This window comes from Eublepharis macularius, chromosome 1 (assembly GCF_028583425.1).
Source record: "Eublepharis macularius isolate TG4126 chromosome 1, MPM_Emac_v1.0, whole genome shotgun sequence".
NCBI classification, from domain to species: domain Eukaryota; kingdom Metazoa; phylum Chordata; class Lepidosauria; order Squamata; family Eublepharidae; genus Eublepharis; species Eublepharis macularius.
Genome location: NC_072790.1, coordinates 97,486,099 through 97,507,376, shown reverse-complemented (window position 1 = coordinate 97,507,376; position 21,278 = coordinate 97,486,099). Strand labels below are relative to the sequence as shown.

The 21,278-nt window shown below is 39.0% G+C and overlaps 1 protein-coding gene across 1 annotated transcript in view; it reads left to right on the top strand.

The window, feature by feature from the left end:
- The window catches only part of OSTM1 (osteoclastogenesis associated transmembrane protein 1), a 30,110-nt gene extending 14,220 nt beyond the window's left edge, over positions 1–15,890 (top strand). Inside the window, exons 3-6 of the mRNA XM_054981942.1 lie at positions 5,298–5,395; positions 9,363–9,524; positions 9,990–10,155; positions 10,669–15,890. Coding sequence (XP_054837917.1) covers positions 5,298–5,395; positions 9,363–9,524; positions 9,990–10,155; positions 10,669–10,724 — 482 coding nt within the window. The 3' untranslated portion in view covers positions 10,725–15,890. The remainder of the gene's footprint in view (positions 1–5,297; positions 5,396–9,362; positions 9,525–9,989; positions 10,156–10,668) is intronic.
- Positions 15,891–21,278: the final 5,388 nt, after the last annotated feature.

Below are 21,278 nucleotides of genomic sequence, written 5' to 3'. Positions count from 1 at the left end.
CGAGAGGACAAAAGGAAGTGGATACCCACCATTCCGGAAGGGAAAGGGATGAAGCAAGCTACCAGAGAGACTCTCTGCCCGATATCTGGTGAGATTAAAACAGTCTGGATTTTCAAAATAAAAGATAAAAAAAGATATCTGGGGCTGGGAAGAATCTAGTGTAGAAGTATGAAGAAAGTAGAGAAGGAATGGCAGGTTGCCATAGGAATGGCTATAGAATCGCTGGGGAAAAAAGTTACAGAGGGCTATGAAGGATTGAGCCGATCGATGCAGAAAATGGGAGAAAGCTTGATTAAAAAAATAAAGGATTTACTAAAAGCAGAAGATGAGGTGAAGAATGAGCTACAAGTAACAAAGCAGATAGCTCAAGAGAGGGAGCAAAAAACCACCGATTTGACATCGAGTTTTAAAGTTGAAGAACAAGTATTTCAAGATCGTGTGGCAGAATTGGAGTACAAAGCTACAAGCATCAAGCAGGCAAATCGCGATATGCTGGGAGAAACAACGCAGAGTGTGTAGGAACATATGATTGAAGTTTTGGCAGAACTGTTAAAGAAGCAATCAGAAGAGTCAACAACAAACACAAAATACAGAATCAACCCCAGCTATGTACAACAGAAGACTTTACCAAGTGATAATATTGTTCAAGTGAAAGAGAAAACCTGGAAAAGAGCCACAAGTACAAGATTCAAGTTAGAAGTGGGAATTACCTAAAGGACTAAGCTTTTAGCTTTAAGCTACAAGAGTTTCCTAGGGGATTGAATTTATGGTTAAAATGTTAAGTTAAAGGAATGAATTAATAATGTAAGATAAATGAACAAATTGGAAAATGTTAAATGTAGAGTTAAATGAACTAAGTGATAAGAAAATAAGGAGAATAAAATTTAAGTAAAATTCTTTTTATGGGCTGGGAAAATGTTAAAGTAAAATTTACTAGTAAAAGATATGGAAATTACAGATGGAACTATTTGAATAAGTTGTTAGTTCTAAGTTAAAAGTGTTATCTTAGGGACTGAAGTCAAAGTAAAGTGTATAGACTGGGAAAATGTAAAAGTAAATTCTATTTGTAAAAGAGGTGGAAACTACAGATGGAATTATCTGAAGAAATAAGTTTTTAATTTCAAGTTAAAAGTGCTATTTAAGTGATTGAAGTTAAGTATATGTAACTTGTAAAAGAAACAAATTGTAATAGGTTGAAGATTGGATCTAAATTGTTGTATATGGTGGAAATGAATAGATTGATAAGGAGGTTATGAGATAAACTTAGGTGAAACTGCTTATAGAATGGGGGAAACTTAAAATCAAATCTATGTGGAATTAGGGGGGTTCTGATAGAATAAGAGTAGTCTATTGATAATTATAGAAAAGTAATAATAAAGAATAAGTTAGGATTTTGCCTTTAATCATAGGGACAAATGAAAGTAACATAGAGTTAACAATAAGAAATAAAGGAGTCATAGTGCTGTTGGGAGTCAACATAGAAAAGGAGGGAGGGGGTGGGCTGCATATACTAATGTATGGGGAAAATGTGTTGTAAAATGATTGGTAAAATGTATGTCAACCTATCCAATAAAATTTATTTTAAAAAAAATTAAGATAGCTTTTTAGGTTTAACAGGGGAAATACTAGGGAGGTAGAGGGAATATCATACATTTTCTAATTTTTTTAAAAACTCAAATTAGTGGTTAAGCTAAGTCTACCTGTACACTCCTTTTTTCCCCTTGCCTTTCCATAATGAAAATACAAGTACTTCTAGATGGCTTGAGTTTATGACAGATGAAAGATCGAGGTTAGGCTGGTACAAAAATCTCTATGTTCCCCTCCTTTAAGAAAATTATTAAATTAATGATATATACAAATAATCGGACTAGTAATAGAAATATAAAGATATGGTTGTTTACTCTTTTTTTTCCTGCACTTTTCTTTTTTCTGTTCTTCCTCTGGAATGATTAAGGGATTAGTACCCTAGGCTTAAAAATTAAAGGATTGAAATGTGCCTTAAGAAGATGCTCACTTGGAACATAAATAACTGTAAGAAATTAAAAAAACAGGATTGGAGAGATCCAAATGGATGGCTGAAGGTATAAAGGGGAAAAAAGGGGGGGGGGATGCTCGGTTATTCAGTTTTCTTTTTCTCTATGGATTGATGTCTATATTGTAAAAATTTTTAAACATTGACTGTACAATGACTTCCTTGTACACGAATCTAATACTAAAAAGTTTTTTCTTCTTTAAAATAACCAATAAAAATTTATATTATAAAAAACAGTGCAGTCCTAAAAAGAGTTACTCTCCCGGTGCGCCACTGTTTTCTTTGTAATATATTAAACAGATATTCCATCCTTGACGATGTTCTCGACCCCTCAGCAAATAACTTACATCTTCGAAACTGGGTCTATAAGGGTGATGTCCTGATAGACAGGCGGTCTTGAACTGTCAGTCAGCCTCTTGGTTTAAACTCTTCAAGTGAAATCATTCTAGAGCATCTTACTTTATTGCAAACTATAATCTTAGAGCAGCCTTCACATCCCTACGCTTCGAAACAATGCCAACCACAGTTTAGCAGGCTGCTACAGTAAAATACCTAAGGACCAGCGCTTCTGTTCCTGTGGAACATCTGCAATTGAGGACTTACCTCATTATATTCTTAACTGCCTGTTGTATGCCCATCCTAGGACTAAATTTCTTTCTGAGATGTTGCCCAATCTTTGTACCCACTCAGATCCCGAGAAGATTGCAGTTTTACTAGCCGATTCTGATGCTAACATAACCTACAAAATGACTTTATATGCCCTGGCTGAAAAAAAAATGCGGGCTAATGCTGTGCTTAAGGGGTTAAATTAACACTGAGCATTGTGGATTTTTACTGTTTTTATTAACTGCGTGTACTTTTATTGTCCTATATGAATTTGACAACCGGAAATGGTTTAATGGTTTTATCTAGTTTTAAATTATATTGTTTTGGCTATGTCACATCAATTTCATTCAAGCATATGTTTCTGTTTTTATTCTTATTTGTGACTTGTAATGGCCTATGGCTAAATACAATAAACCTTTCATACTCAAAAAGAGTTACTCTGACTGGAATAACTCTTCTTAGAATTGCACTGTAAGTCTCCCTCCCCCCCCTTTAAATTTCTATTTCATCTTTGGTCATTATCCATCACTCCGTCTTGAATTTTATATTCTTGACTTGGCTGTATACGATTTATGGGCAAAGGAATTACAACTCCTTTTATGGTACATTGCCCTGTTCTGGGGCAGAATTCTAAGGAATTCACACCATGTTATTTTCAATTTCATCTCAGCATTCATTTAGTGCTAGTTCAAGTATGTTTAATTTATGTATTTTATTGCTGGGGTGCTATCTGTGATATTTTCATACCACCGAGGAAGGCCCTTGGATCTAAATGCATCTGGTTTTATTGGTTCTGTACTTACGGCAATTAGTTGTACTATTATACCTGTAAATTAATGATTATATTTTATTTATGTACAAGGTTTCAGTATATGTAGAACCATATGATGTTTTAAGTATAATTTATGTATTTCTAATTAAACTTTACACCGAGGTTTTTAATTCATATTTTTAGTAATTTTCAACAATTTTATTTTTTTCTGTTGTTCCAGCCTCCTAGGTTACCTTTGGTTTGCAGGTTTATTGTTTTTCTCCCCTTTTTGTTGCCTTTAACTGCACCACTGCGCTAGAGTTGCTGGCCTCCAGGTGGTGGCTGGAGATCTCTCGGAATTACAGCTGATCTCCAGCCAACAGAGATCAGTTCCCCTGGAGAAAATGGCTGCTTTGGAGGGTGAATTCTATGGCATTATACCCTGCTGAAGCCCCTCTCCTCTCATACCCCACCCATTTAAAGCTCCACTCCCAAAATCTCCAGGAATTTCTCAATCCAGAGCTGCCAACCCTAACTGCCACCGAGCTGTTTTACTTCCTCTGGGGGAAACTTAAGGGGTGTATACGTCTGTTCCAACAGGAATAAAAGCTGTTTAGTAAGAGTGATTTTCCTCAGACAAACAGAATCAGGGAAAAGTTCATCCCCCCTGTGCAGATTTCACTTTTCACATTTCAAAGTAATCTATGTTGTAAAAAGCCCAAAGTCCCGAAATAAAGAATCTGGGAGCAACCTGGAACATGTAGTTTTATTTGTGTCTAGCAGAAGTGTTGTATGTCTTTACCCTCACTGAGATTCTAGTCTGTATGCTGCAAAGACATATTTGAAATGCAATGGTATAAACTGCCAAATGATTTTGAAGTACATTTAACCAAAATTTATCAAATTTTATACTTTGAAACTGGGGTTCAGTATCAAAATAGTTCCAGCAAAATGTCTGTGCCCAATCTTAAACCCATTTTCTTTTCTCTGCTCTGTCAGACAGAATTGCTGTTGAGCATAGCTTGCGGGGTGGTACTGCTGTAGTTGCAGGGCCTTGGTTGACTGGAAAACTGTCTCATCAGCCTCCATGAACACATTAAGGAGAGGGTTATGGATGTTTAAAGTACATAAAAGGGATTAAATTATTTTCATTTTTCTAAAATTATTTAGAAATATATTTCTAAATAATATTTCTTTATGCTCTTTAAAATCCACTGGTTGGAGATTGTTATCTTGTGATTGGAGAACCTGCAAATAAAATAGTTGTTTCCTAACACCTGAAATTAAAAACAAACAAACAAAAAAATCCCCAGTAACACTTACAAAACAAAACCAATAAAGATATTTCTGTGGAGATTTCTTAGTGTATACTTAGAGGTGGTGTCCTCAAGAAATATCTTAAATGATTATAAGAAAGCAGGCAAAATGACTATTTTTCCTTTTGGAGGTGTGTGTATTTTTAGGCTCAGTTCTTAAAAATGTAGAGTACTTTTTAAAGTTGTCCTCCTCCCCCTTTGATCTTCCTTTCCCCCCCACCTTTCACCCTTTTTGTGGGAATCAGGTGATTTATTTATTTATTTTATTTTTTTCAATGTATATACCGCCCATCCCCAGGGGCTCTGATGCACCCCTTATGTTGCCTCAAAGCCCAAAGGTAGCTCCAAGCCATTTCATAATGAACTCAATTTCTTCTTTCATAGCACCGAAGTCAGTTAATTCAGGCACAAATTATATAATGTCAAATGATAGAAGGACTGCTAATGAATTGCAGCAGTATCATGATGACCTCACTTAAAGAAAAGCAGCATGGACAAGATTTTAAAAGTGGGACAACACTTGGCCTAAATGTGCCTTTTGGAAGTAGGCAAAGGGATTTAGTGACATGCCTGTCATCTTTTTCTTTCACAGATTGTTTAAAGAACAACAGTGAAGGCTTATCAAACAGTACAGTAATGTTCCTGGCCAAATTCAATGCATCGTTGACATGCTTTGAACACAACCTCAAGGTACTTAATGCTGTTTACAGAAGGGTACAGTCGAGCCCTCTAATTGTGTAGTGAAAATGTCTTATTTTTTCAGAGCAAGATGCGGCAAATACAATTCTCAAACTCTTATGCAGTTTAAGCAGGTAGAACAATTATCTATAAACGCAGGTGTTCACCACTGAGAGAACAAAATGCATTCTAATTAATGTTCACCTCCGTTTCATATGCAATTATGGTGCTGTTTTGGTCTCACAATAGTTGGTAATTATATAGGAAGAGTCGTGTAATCTCTGCATATAGTAAATCACTTTCCTTCCTTATTCTGGGCCTTGTCACCTTCTGATTTAACTACGTGGGTCTTCTGGTATTTTGTTACTGCATGGATTTAGCCATAAGGGCCTAGTTATTGGAATATTTTTTGAACAGTTGGTTTTTAATATGATTTGTGTTATTGGTTTTGTATTATGAAGATTTGACTTTATTCTTCTGAGAAAGTAACCCTTTACTTAAATGTGATTGCTCATTGGAGTTGGACTGTTACAGTGGCTTTAACTATAAATTTGATTTAAACAAATGATTTACTTGGGTGCAGTAGAGTTTACTGTCTAGAAGGGCAATGTTAAAGTTAAGGCTGTAAGCCTCAATCCTCTTAACTCAAAATGTTTTTACCAGCTTTCTTTTAGACAGCTGTGGAATCCTAGCACACTTGTGCACTAGTCAAGGGCTTTCCTTGTATGACTTAGGCTAGTGACTTCGGAGTAATATTGACTTGTTTTTAGGGTTAGTTTGAGAATGAATGAGATGAAATACTAGGAAGAAAAAAATCCTGAAAGAGAAAACAGCAGACTTGGGGTGGGGAGAGGAAGCAGGTTTTTAAACTTGCTTAGAATTGAACTGTGAATAATAATTTCTCCTTTCCTACCCACAGAGTTCATTGAAGCTTCTTTTCCTGATTCATTCAGTATTCATAGAGTTTGATCATGGTCATGATCCAAAAAACTATGTTAGGCAGGCTGAAGAGCTTAAATATGCTGTGCAGATTTTTTTTTTTAAAAAAAAAACACACACATTGAAATTCTCTTCCTGGAAATTCTCTTCCTGTTCCTCAGGAACTGCATAAAGGGCAAAGTGAGGATTTAAAGTGGGAGGGGCAGATGGTGGGGCAGGTGTTCTGATGGAAATGGCTACCCTATATTATGAAAGTTGTGCCCTTAAGACTTTGGAACTATGTGGCTGATGTGTGCAAGTGTCTAGATAAGAACAATCCAGATAAGAGCAAAGCAGAAATTGAAATTTTAGATCTATGGAAGCCAACTAGATGGAGAGGAGGATGTAAGTTCTTGTACATATTCTGTTACAATCCTCTTTAAGTAGTCTATCCTACCTGGGGAAATAGTTTTATCAACTCCATATCCATACATATTTGCATTCTGCCTATAAAATAGCTTACAAATGTAAAAATTCAGACCTTCACAAAACTAACTCCTTCAGAGACAGGGAACATATTCCCATCCTACTTTTTGATGTTCTAAAAATTGTCTTCGCCAGATGTTGTTTTGGCATCCCATAAACTGTCTTTCAGAGCAAACATAAATCTATACAGCAATGGATGAAAATACAACCACTGCTCTAAGAAGTGTTGCCAGGTGGTAGAGATAATAAACTTCTTAAAAACTTATTCTGGACTGTCTCCAGCTCAGCATAATTCTCCACTCTCAGAACCATCTAATCTTGGATTCATATTGCAAAGTGCTTTGGAATTTTTGATCAGTTTCCCAAGTGTTCACTATGGTGCAAGATGGTGGATGTGGGAGAATCACAGATGCACAGCCCCCCAGAAGTGCAGAACTCCTTGTACGTATTTTGGATCCGTTGTCTTGTATGATTTGAAGAACAAGTATAGTTCTCTTTGTACTGAAATCAGTGGCAAAACTTGTTAACTCTAATGAATGTAGATTGTACCCTAGATGTAACTTAAACTATAAAAGCATGCCAGTCTAAATAGCAAAGAGTCCTGTAGCACCTTTAAGTCTAACCAACTTTATTGTAGCATAAGCTTTTGAGAGCCACAGCTCTCTCTGTCAGATGTGTCTGATGCATCTGACGAAGAGAGCTGTGGCTCTCGAAAGCTTATGATACAATAAAGTTGGTTAGTCTTAAAGGTGTTACTGGACTCTTTGCTATTTTGCTACTGCAGACTAACACGGCTAACTCCTCTGGATCTAAGACTCTTTTGTCTGACAGACATACTCAGTGTTAAAGTCTTTTCGAAAATAAATCCTCCTGTAGAAATTACTACCCAGTAAGTGTGCTTAGCACATCAAGCACTTATTACACTTAACATTTATTGTTAGTGTTGGTTATCTTTCAAGATTTTGTGTATATATAAATGATCCTAGCAGCTACTCTGTGTCTACAAACATGTCCTTGATAATGGAAAAACATAGATAATTTTCAGTATGTGCGCCTTTTTTTGTTTTTCCTTTTGTTGATCAAAGTATCAAATGTTAAAATGTGCTGTTGTGATGGTTTCTGTAACACCAAAACAAACCACCTATTGTTGATGTACAGTCATTAGCGCAACTGTTTTGCATGTATGTTGGAATAGTCAGTAGCTATTGAATAATAAGTGTTGTCAGCAGGAGGTAAATGAAAAGAATAGCACAAGTTGGGGAGAAAACAGATCTATTGGCAGCTTGAAAATGTACAAATGAAGTTCACCCAAGGCCTACAAATAAGCCTCCCTGGGAAGGCTCCTTTCAGTGCATTCTTTAAGTACAATATGAATCCCTCATGTCCTATCTTTGCCTTTTCTGCCTAGCTTCCTCTTTTCCTCACCTGCTTCCCAAATTTAAGCTCATGGTATATAGTAGTTGAACCCGCCCTCCCTTTCCTTACCATTACTTCCATTACCTTGTTTATTTTAGAGTGTGAGACATCAGCAGGGGAATACTTAGTTTTTGTTTTTTGCTGTGTACTAGGCATTTGTCTAGTGCTTTATAAAAACCAGCAACCCTAGTTGCTCTTTTAAAGTGAGCTGTTTAGATACTTGTCTTTAAAGTATCAAATTTGCAAAATGTCTGCAATATAAATGACACTTTTGTAGTAGTTTTTCACGTATGCACACTTCAGTTCTTTTGCCTCCTAACATATTTATGTAGAGTCTGTAACCAGGTAGATACTACTTGGATGAGATCCTGCAGCTGAATAGGCCAGTACTAACATCTGCTTCCACAGATCCTGTCCTTCATCTCTAGGCTCTGTGTGGGGTATGCAGGTTTGCTGAATTAGAGATTTTAAGAAACCCATTGGGAAACATAAGCTATGCTTCATTGTCTTTTCCGCTTCTATTAATAGATAAAACAGAAGAAAAGTAGTTCTGGTATACTTTGAATTAATTGAGATACTTCGGTCTGAAACATCACTCACTTGACAGTAATTCTATCACACAGATTCTGTCTGCACATTTTATAATTTCCCTGTTGATCTTTCCCACAAAGCTGTGGTTATTCATTCCTGCTCTTTCTTCTTTCCCCATGGGGGTGTTGTTCTGTTTCCTCTTTTTCTTCTGTCTTCTTTATTACTCTTTGCTTGACTCACTTGCTGCTGCCTGGCTGCAGGAAAAGCAAGTCATGTCAGGGGAACTCTGACTCAACTTATTAAAAAATATATTGTATAGTTCAGCTCTTAAACCCACATGGATTCAATCTATCCCACACATATCATTCCAGAGAGGGTACCTTGAGGAAGAATTAGAGATATGCAGCTATTTCGACTAGTTTTAAAAATCTCACATGGGAATACATTTTCACTAACATCCTTACCATGTGAAAATAAGCTGATCCACAGAATTAGATTGCCTGGGTAAAGCAGCTTGAACAATTTACATAGATGCTGTTTTCTTGATCAAGATTTTGTTTCAAGATCAGGTTTACATTGAAATCATATCTGTTCTGATTAAAATGTAATTTTCTGGTCATAACTATAGGAACATGAAGACAGTATTCTAGTGAGTAACTACACCCAAGTGTGCAAAAACTGTAGTGAGATATATAGAAGCTTAAGCGATACATATAAGAAGATGCAAGAAAGTGGACAGAAACATGATGCTGAAGAACAATCTCATTTGTGCATTGATGTGGAAGATGCAGTAAGTATTCTTTTCAAGCTGTGCTAGCTCCCACCCCACACTGTCTGCTATCTTGCCTGTGGATTTTTAATTAGTTTTCAGAATTGTAATGCTCTGCCTTCCAAATGAGTACTCAAGGTGGATTACATTCATTTTTTAAAAAAAGAACAGTCACAGAAAAAGAGCAATCAAAGTGTGCTAGAACTTGGTACAGTCAGTACAGATTGTACAGGGGTATAGCTCAGAGGTTCTGCACATGCTTTACCTTTAGAAGGTGCAAGGTTCAATCCCTAGTATTTCCAGTTGAAACTGCCTTAGGTAGCAAGAATGGAAAATATCTCTGGGTGAGACTTTGGAAGGTCACAGCCACTCAGATGTTCAAATCAGAATAAAACCATAACTGGTAAAGCAGCAGAACATCAGCCTTAAATGTATTGGTGTTTGCAGAACAAACTCAAGGCTCTGTCTGCATTTTCTCCTTATTAGATGAACATCACACGAAGGCTTTGGAGCAGGACTTTCAACTGTTCTGTCCCCTGCAGTGACACAGTGTCGGTGGTTGCCGTTTCTTCTTTCATTCTCTTTTTGCCTATTATTTTCTACCTGAGTAGCTTCCTTCACTCGAAGCAGAAAAAGCGTATTCTAATTCTACGTAAGTGACATTCCTCAGAAACTGCTGATTTCTGTTAAAATCACTGATGGATGGTGCCCAAGAGCCTTTCAGAAAGATGCTAGCTATCAAATGCCCAACAGTTAGCAGTACTGCTTGGGCTGCTGCCAGCACAGCTAGATTTTAAGCACTTCAGGCCAGAAATGAAAACAATTGTGTGACCTTGATCAGCAGCTGACTAAATAAAAAAACAAAAACAAACAGGCCAACCTAGGCAAGGGCTCATGTAGGATGATCGTTCAATGCATATTTGTCTCAAGACTCCACCTGTAGTTAAGAAGTGGTACAGCAGGAAAAGCTGCATTATGTGATTTTGTTGCAAGTATAGATTGGTCCCAGTTCATAATCTGCTTTTCCTCTGATGTTTCTTGCATGTGGAAATAGTCCTGTTTCTAGAGCTGTTGTGTGGGTGCCTTGTATCCAAACTACCGAAGTGAAAGCTTTGCTTATGTGGCATTAAAAAATAATTACCTAACTCTCTGTTTCTCTTTCTAGCAAAGCGGATCCGGTCAACAACCAGTCTTGTGAACATTCAAGAAAAATGCCACTGAGCCTGCAGGATGCAAAGCAAAGTGCATATTTGATTATTCTGAAGGAGATTATTATGATTTAGCCCAATGTATTGTATTGTTGCATGCTAACATGTGACTCGCCAATGGTTACATGCACTAATAGGACAAAAGTTTTCCACCAAAGACTCAATATGGTCTATAAAGTGAAAGGAAATGGACATGCCACCAACCCATACCTGTGCTTTTATCTCACTTGGTTTCTGATGAGTAGTCATTCATATTGACTTGTTTTCCATGAACATTCCTAATCTTCACACGACGTCTATTGAATTGGTAATTAGTTTCCATGTACGATCTTAAAAGTTCAGTGTTTGTTCTGACTTAGTAATGTTCTTGTTGTTTGTTGATTTCCCTCCCCAGAAACTGTCAGAAGTACTGCCTTAAGTGCTAATAATTATCTGCAACTTTAGGTTATAAATCTTAGTTCTCTAACCAAATCAAACTGCCTAGTTCATAGATATGTTTACAGTTTAAAATGCCTTATTGCTGGCAATAATAAGAGAGCAGAACTACTGAATTAAGTAAAATTTGTGGTATTTTGACATGGCACATTTTTGTGTGTGTATTTGATATTGTCCATGGGTAGGGGCCAAATCCCCCAAGAGCTGTGCTTCAACAAGTCCACTGACATGAGTCAGATTGCATGACAGGAGTAACTGAGGGGTCATGCTGACTGAGTTCTTAATTTTTTCCTTCTAATTTTTAACAGGGTTTATTTTTTCTCTCAAAGCTAGACTTATGAAGTGGCTGTATATTTCATGGTACAAAGCATAAATATATTTATAAAGACAGTATTTTACTATTTTTGTATATATTGCTAGGGAAAAATTAATTTTAAAAAAAATCACTGAAGGTGCTGAATTGCTTGGACCAAAAATTGGTTGGGCCTAAGATATACATGGGTTTACATATATTTTAAAGAAAGTTGTGATGCTTTGTTTTGTTTTTACACACAGTTTAAAAAGTTTCTAAGAAATATTTTAGTAACAAACCGGGCACATAGATTTTTCTCTTTCATTTTAACAAGTTATAAGAATATACTTAAACCTGAAATTGCAGACTTCTAGTGTCTAAATTTGTGGTGGTTAAAAAAACCTTAAACCAGTATTTAGAACCGCACTAAGTACCACAGGCAGCTCAATCCTATGCCCCGAAGCAGCATTGTTGCTCATGTGCCGACATAAATGGGGCGCCATTCCACAGCTCCCTATGGACTTTTGCAGGAGAGTCCCGCCAGCGCCCGAACGTGACAAGGCGAGGTGCGGCTGCTGCCAGGAGCCCCCGCCTGCCATTCCCCTGACAACTCTGCTCACACCAGCCAATGGCCACACCCCTCCCCTGACATCCAGGTGAGGGACAAGCAGTGGCGCAGCCAATGGGGAGGCCACAATCCCTGCTGCCGCCAATAGGCTCCCCTTCAGAGAGCAGGCATCCCTGCCAGGGCGGGGGGCAGAGGTGATAGTGAAGGTCCAGATCGAACACCCACCCTCTCGCCCATCGAGCCCCCATTTCTGATAAGGGCCAGGCCAGTGGCTGCAGCTTGGTGCGCCTGCAAATCCATGCCGCCGCCACCACAAGAAACAGGTCCCCCCTCCCTGAAATGTAGGGCCAGATAGTAGGGAACTGTTCTCTGTTGCCTGGAGATCAGTTGTAATTTTTGGGAGATCTCCAGCTACCACCTGGAGACTGGCAACCCTAAGTAGTCCCCAGGTTCTGGAGAAGCAGGTGGGGGGAGGGGGGTCTTCAATGAGTGACAAGAACGCCCATTGGTAACCATGTGGGAGGCCGGGAGGCCGTTTTGAAGCGAGGGGAATGAAAAGCGCCCTCAAACTTGCTGCGGCGCCGCTTGAACACATCACTGCATCTCTTCAATGCGAGAATGTGGGTTGGACCTCGACAGCCATGCCCCAGTACTGGGGAGATGCCCTTCCCTAGCGTGGACTGACAGGCCCTCCCCATGCCAGATTGCCCAAGTCCATCCCTGCTTCCGCAAACACATACCCCACCCCCTGGCAGCAACTGCCCACGTGCAGCGACCATCTTCCTGGCTTATCAGATGCCAGCAGCTCAGACTATCAGAGAATGAAAGTCCTCAGTGCCCCGCCCACACAGACATTCATGGGCCATAGTTCAATTCCCACCCCACTGCCTGAAGTTATATTGAGGGGAGGAAGGGGGCAGGGAGGCTGGACGGGGCACCACTTGATACATTTGCGGGGATGTGTAAGAGGACATGTGACAGGGAGTTGAGAGGGTGACTGCAGGCAATGTCAGTCAGGCATGCAAACACAGAAGTTTGTTGTTTTCCAATTCGTTTTATTAAACTGGAAAAAGTGCCATTGTCTCTCGGCTGGAAAAGGAGCCAAGGCATTTTGCGCAGCCCTCATTCTGCACTCCCAGGGGCGAGGCTGAGATGTGGACTGCCTTGAGAATTGCTTCCTGGGCTGGATCTGAATGACACAGAGGATTAGGGGGGTGGGTGGGGGGCGGAAGCAGACATGCTCAGTCGTCTCCCAGACAAGTCACTGTGCCTGCAAGAGAAAGACACACATGTGGGCTTTGCCTCGGTCCATGGCTGAAGCAGAGCCCACACTCCAACATCTGAGAAGATGCACATAGTAGAGAGCAGCAGCAGCAGCCCCACAGGTGCAGCTAGTGACCAGCTGATGCAAGACCCTCTGGTGAGGAGGTGCTCTGCCTTGGGGTGATTTTACCTTTAAAGGAGGAAGTTAACAGGTAGTTACAAACACCTTGTCAAGTGTAGTTTTTTGGGCAACTGCTTCTGGGGCAGGCAGGGGCTCCCGCCACTGTCCTTTCCCCCGCCAAACCTCACCTGAAAAGGCTAGCGGTCAGGCGAGTTCAAGTGATGGGGCAGCCAGCACAAAGCTGCCCCACACCATCTCCTTCTTACCTGTAAGTGCTACCTTGCTCCTTACTGAGATGGAACTTCAGAGTCAGATAACCTGCAAGGAGACTTGAGTGGTTATTGTTAGTCAGCCAGACATTCTGGACTTTGCCCTTCTTCCCTTGATTGAGTGCAAAGCTCTTCCAGTTTTCTCGCTAAGTCCCCCCAGTGCACTTAGTGTCCGCCACCATGAGTACCCTCTCTCCCGCCTCGTGTGCAAAGTACCTACGGCAGAAGCTTTCAGTCGTGTGCTCACCTGAGGTCATGAGCAGTGCAACCGGATGTTTTGTAGGGTGTGTGAGCAGGTGATTGGGTGCGGGGAGGGGGCTCGCCCACAAAACCCAGAAAATTCAACTTGGCCACTGCCTTAAGTGGTATATTATATTTTGCTTTGAAAATTCTCAGATTTCATTTCAGCTGTTGTTAAACCAGGGCTATGATGTCTAAGGTTCTTTCTTGCCCTTTCCTCTGCTCCAGGGGGTTATGCATCCCTCAGCTTGGAAAGGATAACAAAAAATTCAGTTCTATATCAGAATGAGGACTTCTTGATGTGGAAACAGGAAGAGGGGAGAACATCCGGTTCTAGGCTAATTAGCCATGCTCCTTTCCCTGTATCTCTGTGCTTCCTGGCTGTCTTATTTGTTGTCTCTTGCAGCTGTTAATCCCACCGCTGTTGGTCTAGGTAGCCTACTGAGCAATAAGCTTCATTCCCCCCCCCCTCCAGAGTGGAATGTGAGTTTTCGTTGCTTCTGGAAGCCGTCTTTACCTAGATGTAAGCTGAAAGTGCTATGTGGAGTGTTCAGTACTCTTGATGACTCTTGGAAACAGGAATGTGAAAAGAGATAACTGAGAATCACGGCATTTCCATGACACTGAATATCCATCTTGAGGAAATATTGAAAGTATTTTTTCCTAGCTTCTCAAAGTGCAGTGTTCTGTTTTCGCATTATCTTCAAAAAGAAAATACTTCATTTCTGTACCATTCACATTGCTATATTCATAGAAAGTACTCATGCCATATTCCCTTACCTTGACTAAAGGAATATGGATCATGCTAAGAAGGAATTTTGCCTAGTTATTTCTGCCCAAGAGGATGGAAGTTGTATTCCAAAATCCTTTCTAGAGTCTCTTTCAAGTGGTCATTGGATACGCCCATAAAACTACTCCTGTAACCTAATACTGAACTACTGTTACTAAAATAGAAAATGTACAGCAGTGGGAACATACTTGGCAATAAAATGCCGGTGTAAATCCATACATCCACTTTTGAAGCACTTGACATGTTTGTCAGTTCTGTCTCTCGATGCTACTTTAGTGTGGAATTTGAGTAATCCAAGGTGTTTAGTATGGTCTCTCTTTTAATCAAATGAATTGCTCTTACTGATTTTGAGTGGTTTCTCTGGCCTACTAATGAAATCCACAAACCACTTAAGTTGACATAATAGCATTTATGGTAGGTTAGTCTTGTTGAATCAGCAAGGTTAAGCAGATTCAAAATGTAATAGTGTGGATATAAACTATTTTTGGATTTCAGCTAAAATAAGACAGATTTCAAGTTAGAGAACATGCCCTTAAGGTAGATAGGGTGATAGAATAACTTTATACTGTTCCATGTGTTACTTTTGGAGCAAGCTGCCTGTTACTACTTCCTTTTAAAGATGTCTGTTTTTGTACAGCTTGAGCTCAGATTTCAAGATGCTTGGATTTAGCCAACTGCTGCTCTTAATAGCATTACATTGATTTGAGGCATCATATGATGGAGAGCAGCTCAAAGCAATCTTTCATTCATGCTGAGAGAGCCTGTGTGTACACCCAGAGCTATGGAACGACAGCTTTGCTCTCATAAGCAGTGGCTTTTTGAGCGCATTCACATTAAGTAGGTCTGAAAGTCATTACTCTTGAGTATGATGGTTAAGCACTTTAAAAAAAAGCCGCTTTTATGATTTCCTTGGCCTCTAAGCCAAATGCAAGTACTCGTGATTTTTTGTTGTTGTTCTTGTTTAAACTTAAAATAATGAAAGACATAGCTTGTTCCTAATCTCTTACAAGGTTTTTGCTATAGTAGTACTTTCCTATATGATTTAAAATTGCCCATTCAGATATTTGTGTTAGATTCCCCTCCCCCTCCTTCTAGTATTTTTCAACCTCCTATCCATGAAAATGTCAAAAAATATGCAACAGCAATTAATACTGTTTTTACTAGCAATTGTTAGATATAATAAAGATGATTTATTTGAAAATTACTGGCTTTATGTATTTGATGTACATTACTTGTTTGAACAGGGAGAAAGTTTCATATGTTAGAGTAGTACTGATGAGTTATACATTGGAAAACCTTAGTATGAAATATTAATGCCACAGAATTACTTGGTACGTTAATCTCAGGATGCAATTGGACAATTGTGTGTCTTTGTTTTAGTTGCTCTGCAGGAAGACGTAAGATATGGAGTAAATGCTTTAGTAACTCCTTTATTTAGTAACTACTTTATTTATTATTTATCTTGGTTATATCAGTAACATCTTTATTAATGGACTCCTCCACATGAGCAGTCAGACCCTTGGTCTATCAAGATCAGTATTGTCTACTCTGATCAGCTGCGGCTCTCCAGGGTCTCAGGCACAAGCCATTCATATCACCTACAGCACAATCCTTATAACTGGTGATGTGTGGAGATTGAACCTGAGACTTGTATGCTAAGCAGATGTTTTACCCTGACCCGTAGCCCCCCACCTCTATAGATTCTGGTTTTGTGATTGGCATGGATCTGCCTGACATGCCCAGTCCAGCAGTAAAATGTGAAGTGGACATAGCATAAAAACGTATTTTCCCTGGTGCTTACTGCATTTAAGATGAAATAAGATGAGACTGGATCAGATCATTAGTGGCACCTCTATGAATGTCAAATGAAGAGAAAGTCACCATGCAAAATTAATTTAAATCCTCTTGTGTTCCTCAGTGGTTACATCTGCACTGTTGGTTCTTAAGATTTGTCCTGCTTTTCTGACTCCATTTAGATGTCATATACAATTTAGATGTCTTATACAAATTTCTGTTTCTTTGTGAGAGGCACAAACTTTGCTTGTTGCCATGTTCGTATACTTGTTCCATCCTCTCCCTGCCTTTGTGCATAAAGTACAATTAAAGTTTTCTGGGTTCAAAATTTTGAATCAAATTCCAGTTTGCTGTAATGTCTCAATGCAGGTACTTGGACAATTCTCCACTTTCCTAAGGCACCTGCATTCAGATTTCACAGCAAACTGAAATTTGTTTAAAGCTTTTGAAGCCCAGAAAACTTCAATTGTGCTCTGTGCGAGGGTGGAGAAAGTGCATGAGCATGGAGCCATGCACAGTCAATACCATTTGTTTAGACATTTGTTCATAACATCTGAATATAGCCTCTATATTCTTGGGGTCTTCTCTAACTTGGCAGTTCCAAATATATATATAAAATTTGTTTTCCTTAAAAACTCTCATAACTTGAGTAGCTAATGAGTAGATGTGCACAGCCTCTGTAACAGCCTAAACACCCATGATAAAACTACTCTCTTCAAGCTAGTAAACATTAAAATAAACGTTATTTAAAAGTGGGAGAGGTAGAGTTGAGAACAGCGTCAACCCTAAACGTCCCCCAATTAAGTATAGTGTGTTCTCTATTTTGTTGGTAGATTCCCCCTGCCCACAGTTTGTCCACATGCAGCCTTCCTAAATTAATAATACAGGGATGATTACACTTAAAGATGGAATCACACAGTAAATCCGAAGGGCTGGATATCATCTTTGGTATGGTCCATACTACACTAGCTTGGGAGGAGCAACTGTAAAACTGTACTTCCATTTCCATCCTTTTCAGCTGGCTTGAATATATTTGTTGTTCTGTAGTATTAAATGCCATTCCATGTGATCTAGGAGAACCAGTAGCTCATAATTTCCCTAAATATAGGTTGTTCCACTTGCAGCAGATTGAGGGAAGAGCAAACTGAATGGAATCTTTCATCTTGTCTCATAGCATCTGCCACCTGGGAGGGAAGAGAGCAGAGCATCTTCTGTACCCTCAGTGAAATAATCATTTTTCCTCCTTAGAACTCCCCGTGACACACAGCTGAGTAGAGTGGGACCCAGTCTTCTCAAAGCTATACTGACTCTTTCCTTCCAAGTAGCAGATGGTAGTAAGAAGGAATGTGAGTTCCTCTGTGGTTTGTGGCAAAATCAGTGAGAAGAAAACCCTATCATTTCGTTTTTGGCGGAACTCCTGGGAATGGTGGAAATAGAGCAGCCATCTTTGTTCTCAGGTGTCCCTTGTGAAGTGGGAGGGGTCACTTACGGCTCCTTTGTTCACCCCAGTAGAAAGTGGCAGCATTAGCTGGCTTTTTCACCTCAGGTGGCAAAAAGACTTATAAGTCCTGCAAAGAAGAAACACAGTTTGGGAGGAAACTGATTTACTTTCTCTCTCACACATATAGATATTTGATTTGTAAATCACTGCCATGGTTACTATCAATATGTTGTGCCACTAGTTTAAGTACAGCACTGAGCCAAAAATTTCTCAGTCCCTGCCAAGAGTAAAGATCACTTCAGAAATGCCTCTAGATGGGTGTTGTTCCTTTGAAAAACTTGTGTGCTCTGGCTGAAGCTCATAATTGATGGGTTGTGTACAGTTGCAGATGTGAATTGGATGCAGGCTTTGGTGATGCCACTGTCAGGGCAAAATGAGTTCACATCATCCCAAGGACCCCTATAATGGCATAGCAAAAATGCACTCGCACATAGTGGGAATGGATGTACGTGCTGTAGGCTGGAAGCCAATCTTCACAGATTTCTCAAGTGCTGTTTGTACAGGTTTCATGATGAGCCCAATGAACCTATGAATTTGTTCCAAATCATGCCTAAGTAAAAAATTACACACAGCATAAAAATGACCCAGAATAGTTTCAAGCGAAATATAACCTTTCTTAAAACTGTCACACTGCACACTAAGTAGAAAACTAAGTTGCCTGTTACACAATCATACCACCCCTGCATTACTGTATTTTAGGTTCTTTGAATGAAATCTTCCTCACTACTGAAGTCATAGCTTTTTTTAAAAAGGGAGAGGGAAGAGGAGAGGGGAAAAGAGAGAGGAATGTAATTTACTCCTAATTTTGCCTTTTGATTTTTTTTTTAAAATAATTGCGGCTTTTCATCAAGCTATTTTATCTTATAGATATGGACCAGTAATGGCACAAGTCTTGTTTAACAAGGTTTGTAATTGGTATTCCTGCTTAGTATTAAGAGCTCTGAAACCTTGTGAACAATAGAGGATTTAAAAGAAACCGCTTACAGTAAAGGACATCTAAAAAAAAAGACATTATGCTTTTTTTGTTAATGAATTGACACTTCTTGTATAGCGGAACTTATTTTGTCCTTCACATTTGATGACTAATTTATAACAAAATGGCTTTAGATCAGTGTGTTAATGGTATTATGTCTGGCTCTCATGGTCTGCTTAATCAAGTGCTCTGGTCTCTCTTTTTCTCTCTCCCAAAGTAAAAAGTGCCATTTCCATTTTGTAGCAATTATGTTCTTCACACTGAGTATTGTGTTTTTATGGGAATTTTAAGGAGATTATTGCAGATAAATGTAGTTATTTTAGGGTTTTTTAAAATTCTATAGAATTGCTGACTCTTACACTAATGCCAGCTGTTTAGATATAAATTGGCATCTTTAACCTTTGCTTGTTGCCAGACCTGCCTGTAGACCTCACAAGGGCCACAGTTTACCTTCTAGAAATTCAGCAGCCAGTCTTCTTGCCTGGAGTACTAATAATAGTTTTCAGTGCTAGAAGCAGTGTGAAACTGGCATCAGTGCTCGTGATATGTATGCTCACTATTGTATTTGGCAAATTTCTTTTGAAGAGTTTTGAAGTGTGGAAAAATCCCTGTTGTGTCTCTCCAGCATCTTAAAACTGCTGTGAGTTGGAGTCCTGCTTGCAGAATGGACTCCTACCTCCCCATTTTCTGCAGCTGCTCAAAAAGCTGGTCCTGAGGATTGGTGGACCTTCAGGAATACATTGGGCTGCTTCTGGAGTTGAGGATCCACAGAGATTATGACCCCCCCCCCCACACACAATCAAATGAGCTGAAGTGCCTTCTGCAAGGGTGCTTTGGGATCTTAATATTATCCAATGTATAACTATAGAAAAATGGCAGGCAAGATGGAACATGTCTGTGAGTCACAAGGTTAAATTGAGATTCCTGCATTAGTTCAGAAACCCGGATACAAGGGCATTTAAAGCAATAGTCCAGTATCCAGTAATTTTTGTAGGAGGTATTTAGAATGACTTCTTATCACTGGTATCCCACCTGTCATGAACATCATGGCCATTCTTGTCAGCTCATTCCTTCATATAGTCTGTTTGCTCTTCTTGGGAAATAAGTCATTTGATAGATTCTACAGAACTTTAGGGACAGGTTAGCATGTTATGAACATTGTATTTATGTTATTTATAGTCTGCCTTCTCACTGAGACTCAAGGTGGATGACACAATGTGAGTCAATACAGTTAATTTCAAAGACATTTCAATAAACAATGTAATAGGGTATATACATGCAAATTTGCACAAATTTAAAGCTAGTAGAATCCAATACAGAGTTGAAGAAATGCTGAAACAGAGCATGAGAATCCCTAAGACTGACATATTAAACAATATAGGAATTACCCAGTAGGATCATACTTAACAGTAATAATAATAGTAAAGACTACATGAATCTATAGTGATTATGGCAGGTAAGCTATTGTTTGAACATTCTCCATCCAGTCATAACCCAACGCAACCCATCTGTGGTAGCATAATGAATGTCCTATCCCCTCCACTGGACAAGGGATGGCTGCAGCTCAGCTGAGCAGGTGTTAAATGCTGTTGGTTTTTCTCATTATGATTTATTGATGTTTACAAGCTAAATAGGTATATTTTATTGATGACGAGTTATTTATTGGTACACATGGTGGCAATACCATCTCATCCAATCTTTAAACCAACTAGCTTGACCAGCATTCCTACATGTGTTCTGGGACTGATAATCTGTTTTATGTATTTATGTATTTATGTTTTCTGCATTTTAAAATCTGTTTCTATATATATACATATTTTAAATTCTCATTGAGCATTTTATTGTACCCCACCCTGAGCCCTTTCACAGGGAGGGCGGGCTAAAAATTGAATTAATAAATAAAAATAAACTCAAGAACTAAGCCAACCATTTTTTGACATTTAAGTGTTCCTCGATTTTCTTCTGTTGAACTGGGCATTCTTTTAGTGACTGTCAAATCTGTTTACGCTTTGGGTAATCTGTAGATTTGGCTTTGTGCCCAGAGTTTTCCTTGGGGGAGTAGTATGATCAGCAAAGTTATGTTTTGATTTATTTGAAAGATAACTGCATTACTAGTGTAGGGTTGCTTGCCATATTTTGGATATCTTGTAGGTTAAAATTAAATTAGGTAATAATCTATATTCCATATTTCCCCTCCCCTTCTCTATAATGTTCAAACAGAGCATAAAGGATAAATATCAAAACTAAAGGTTTTATTTGTTTCCCCCTATCTAATTCTTGTTTGGCTTGCAGGTTTTTATAATGTGTGTGGGGTGAGGGGA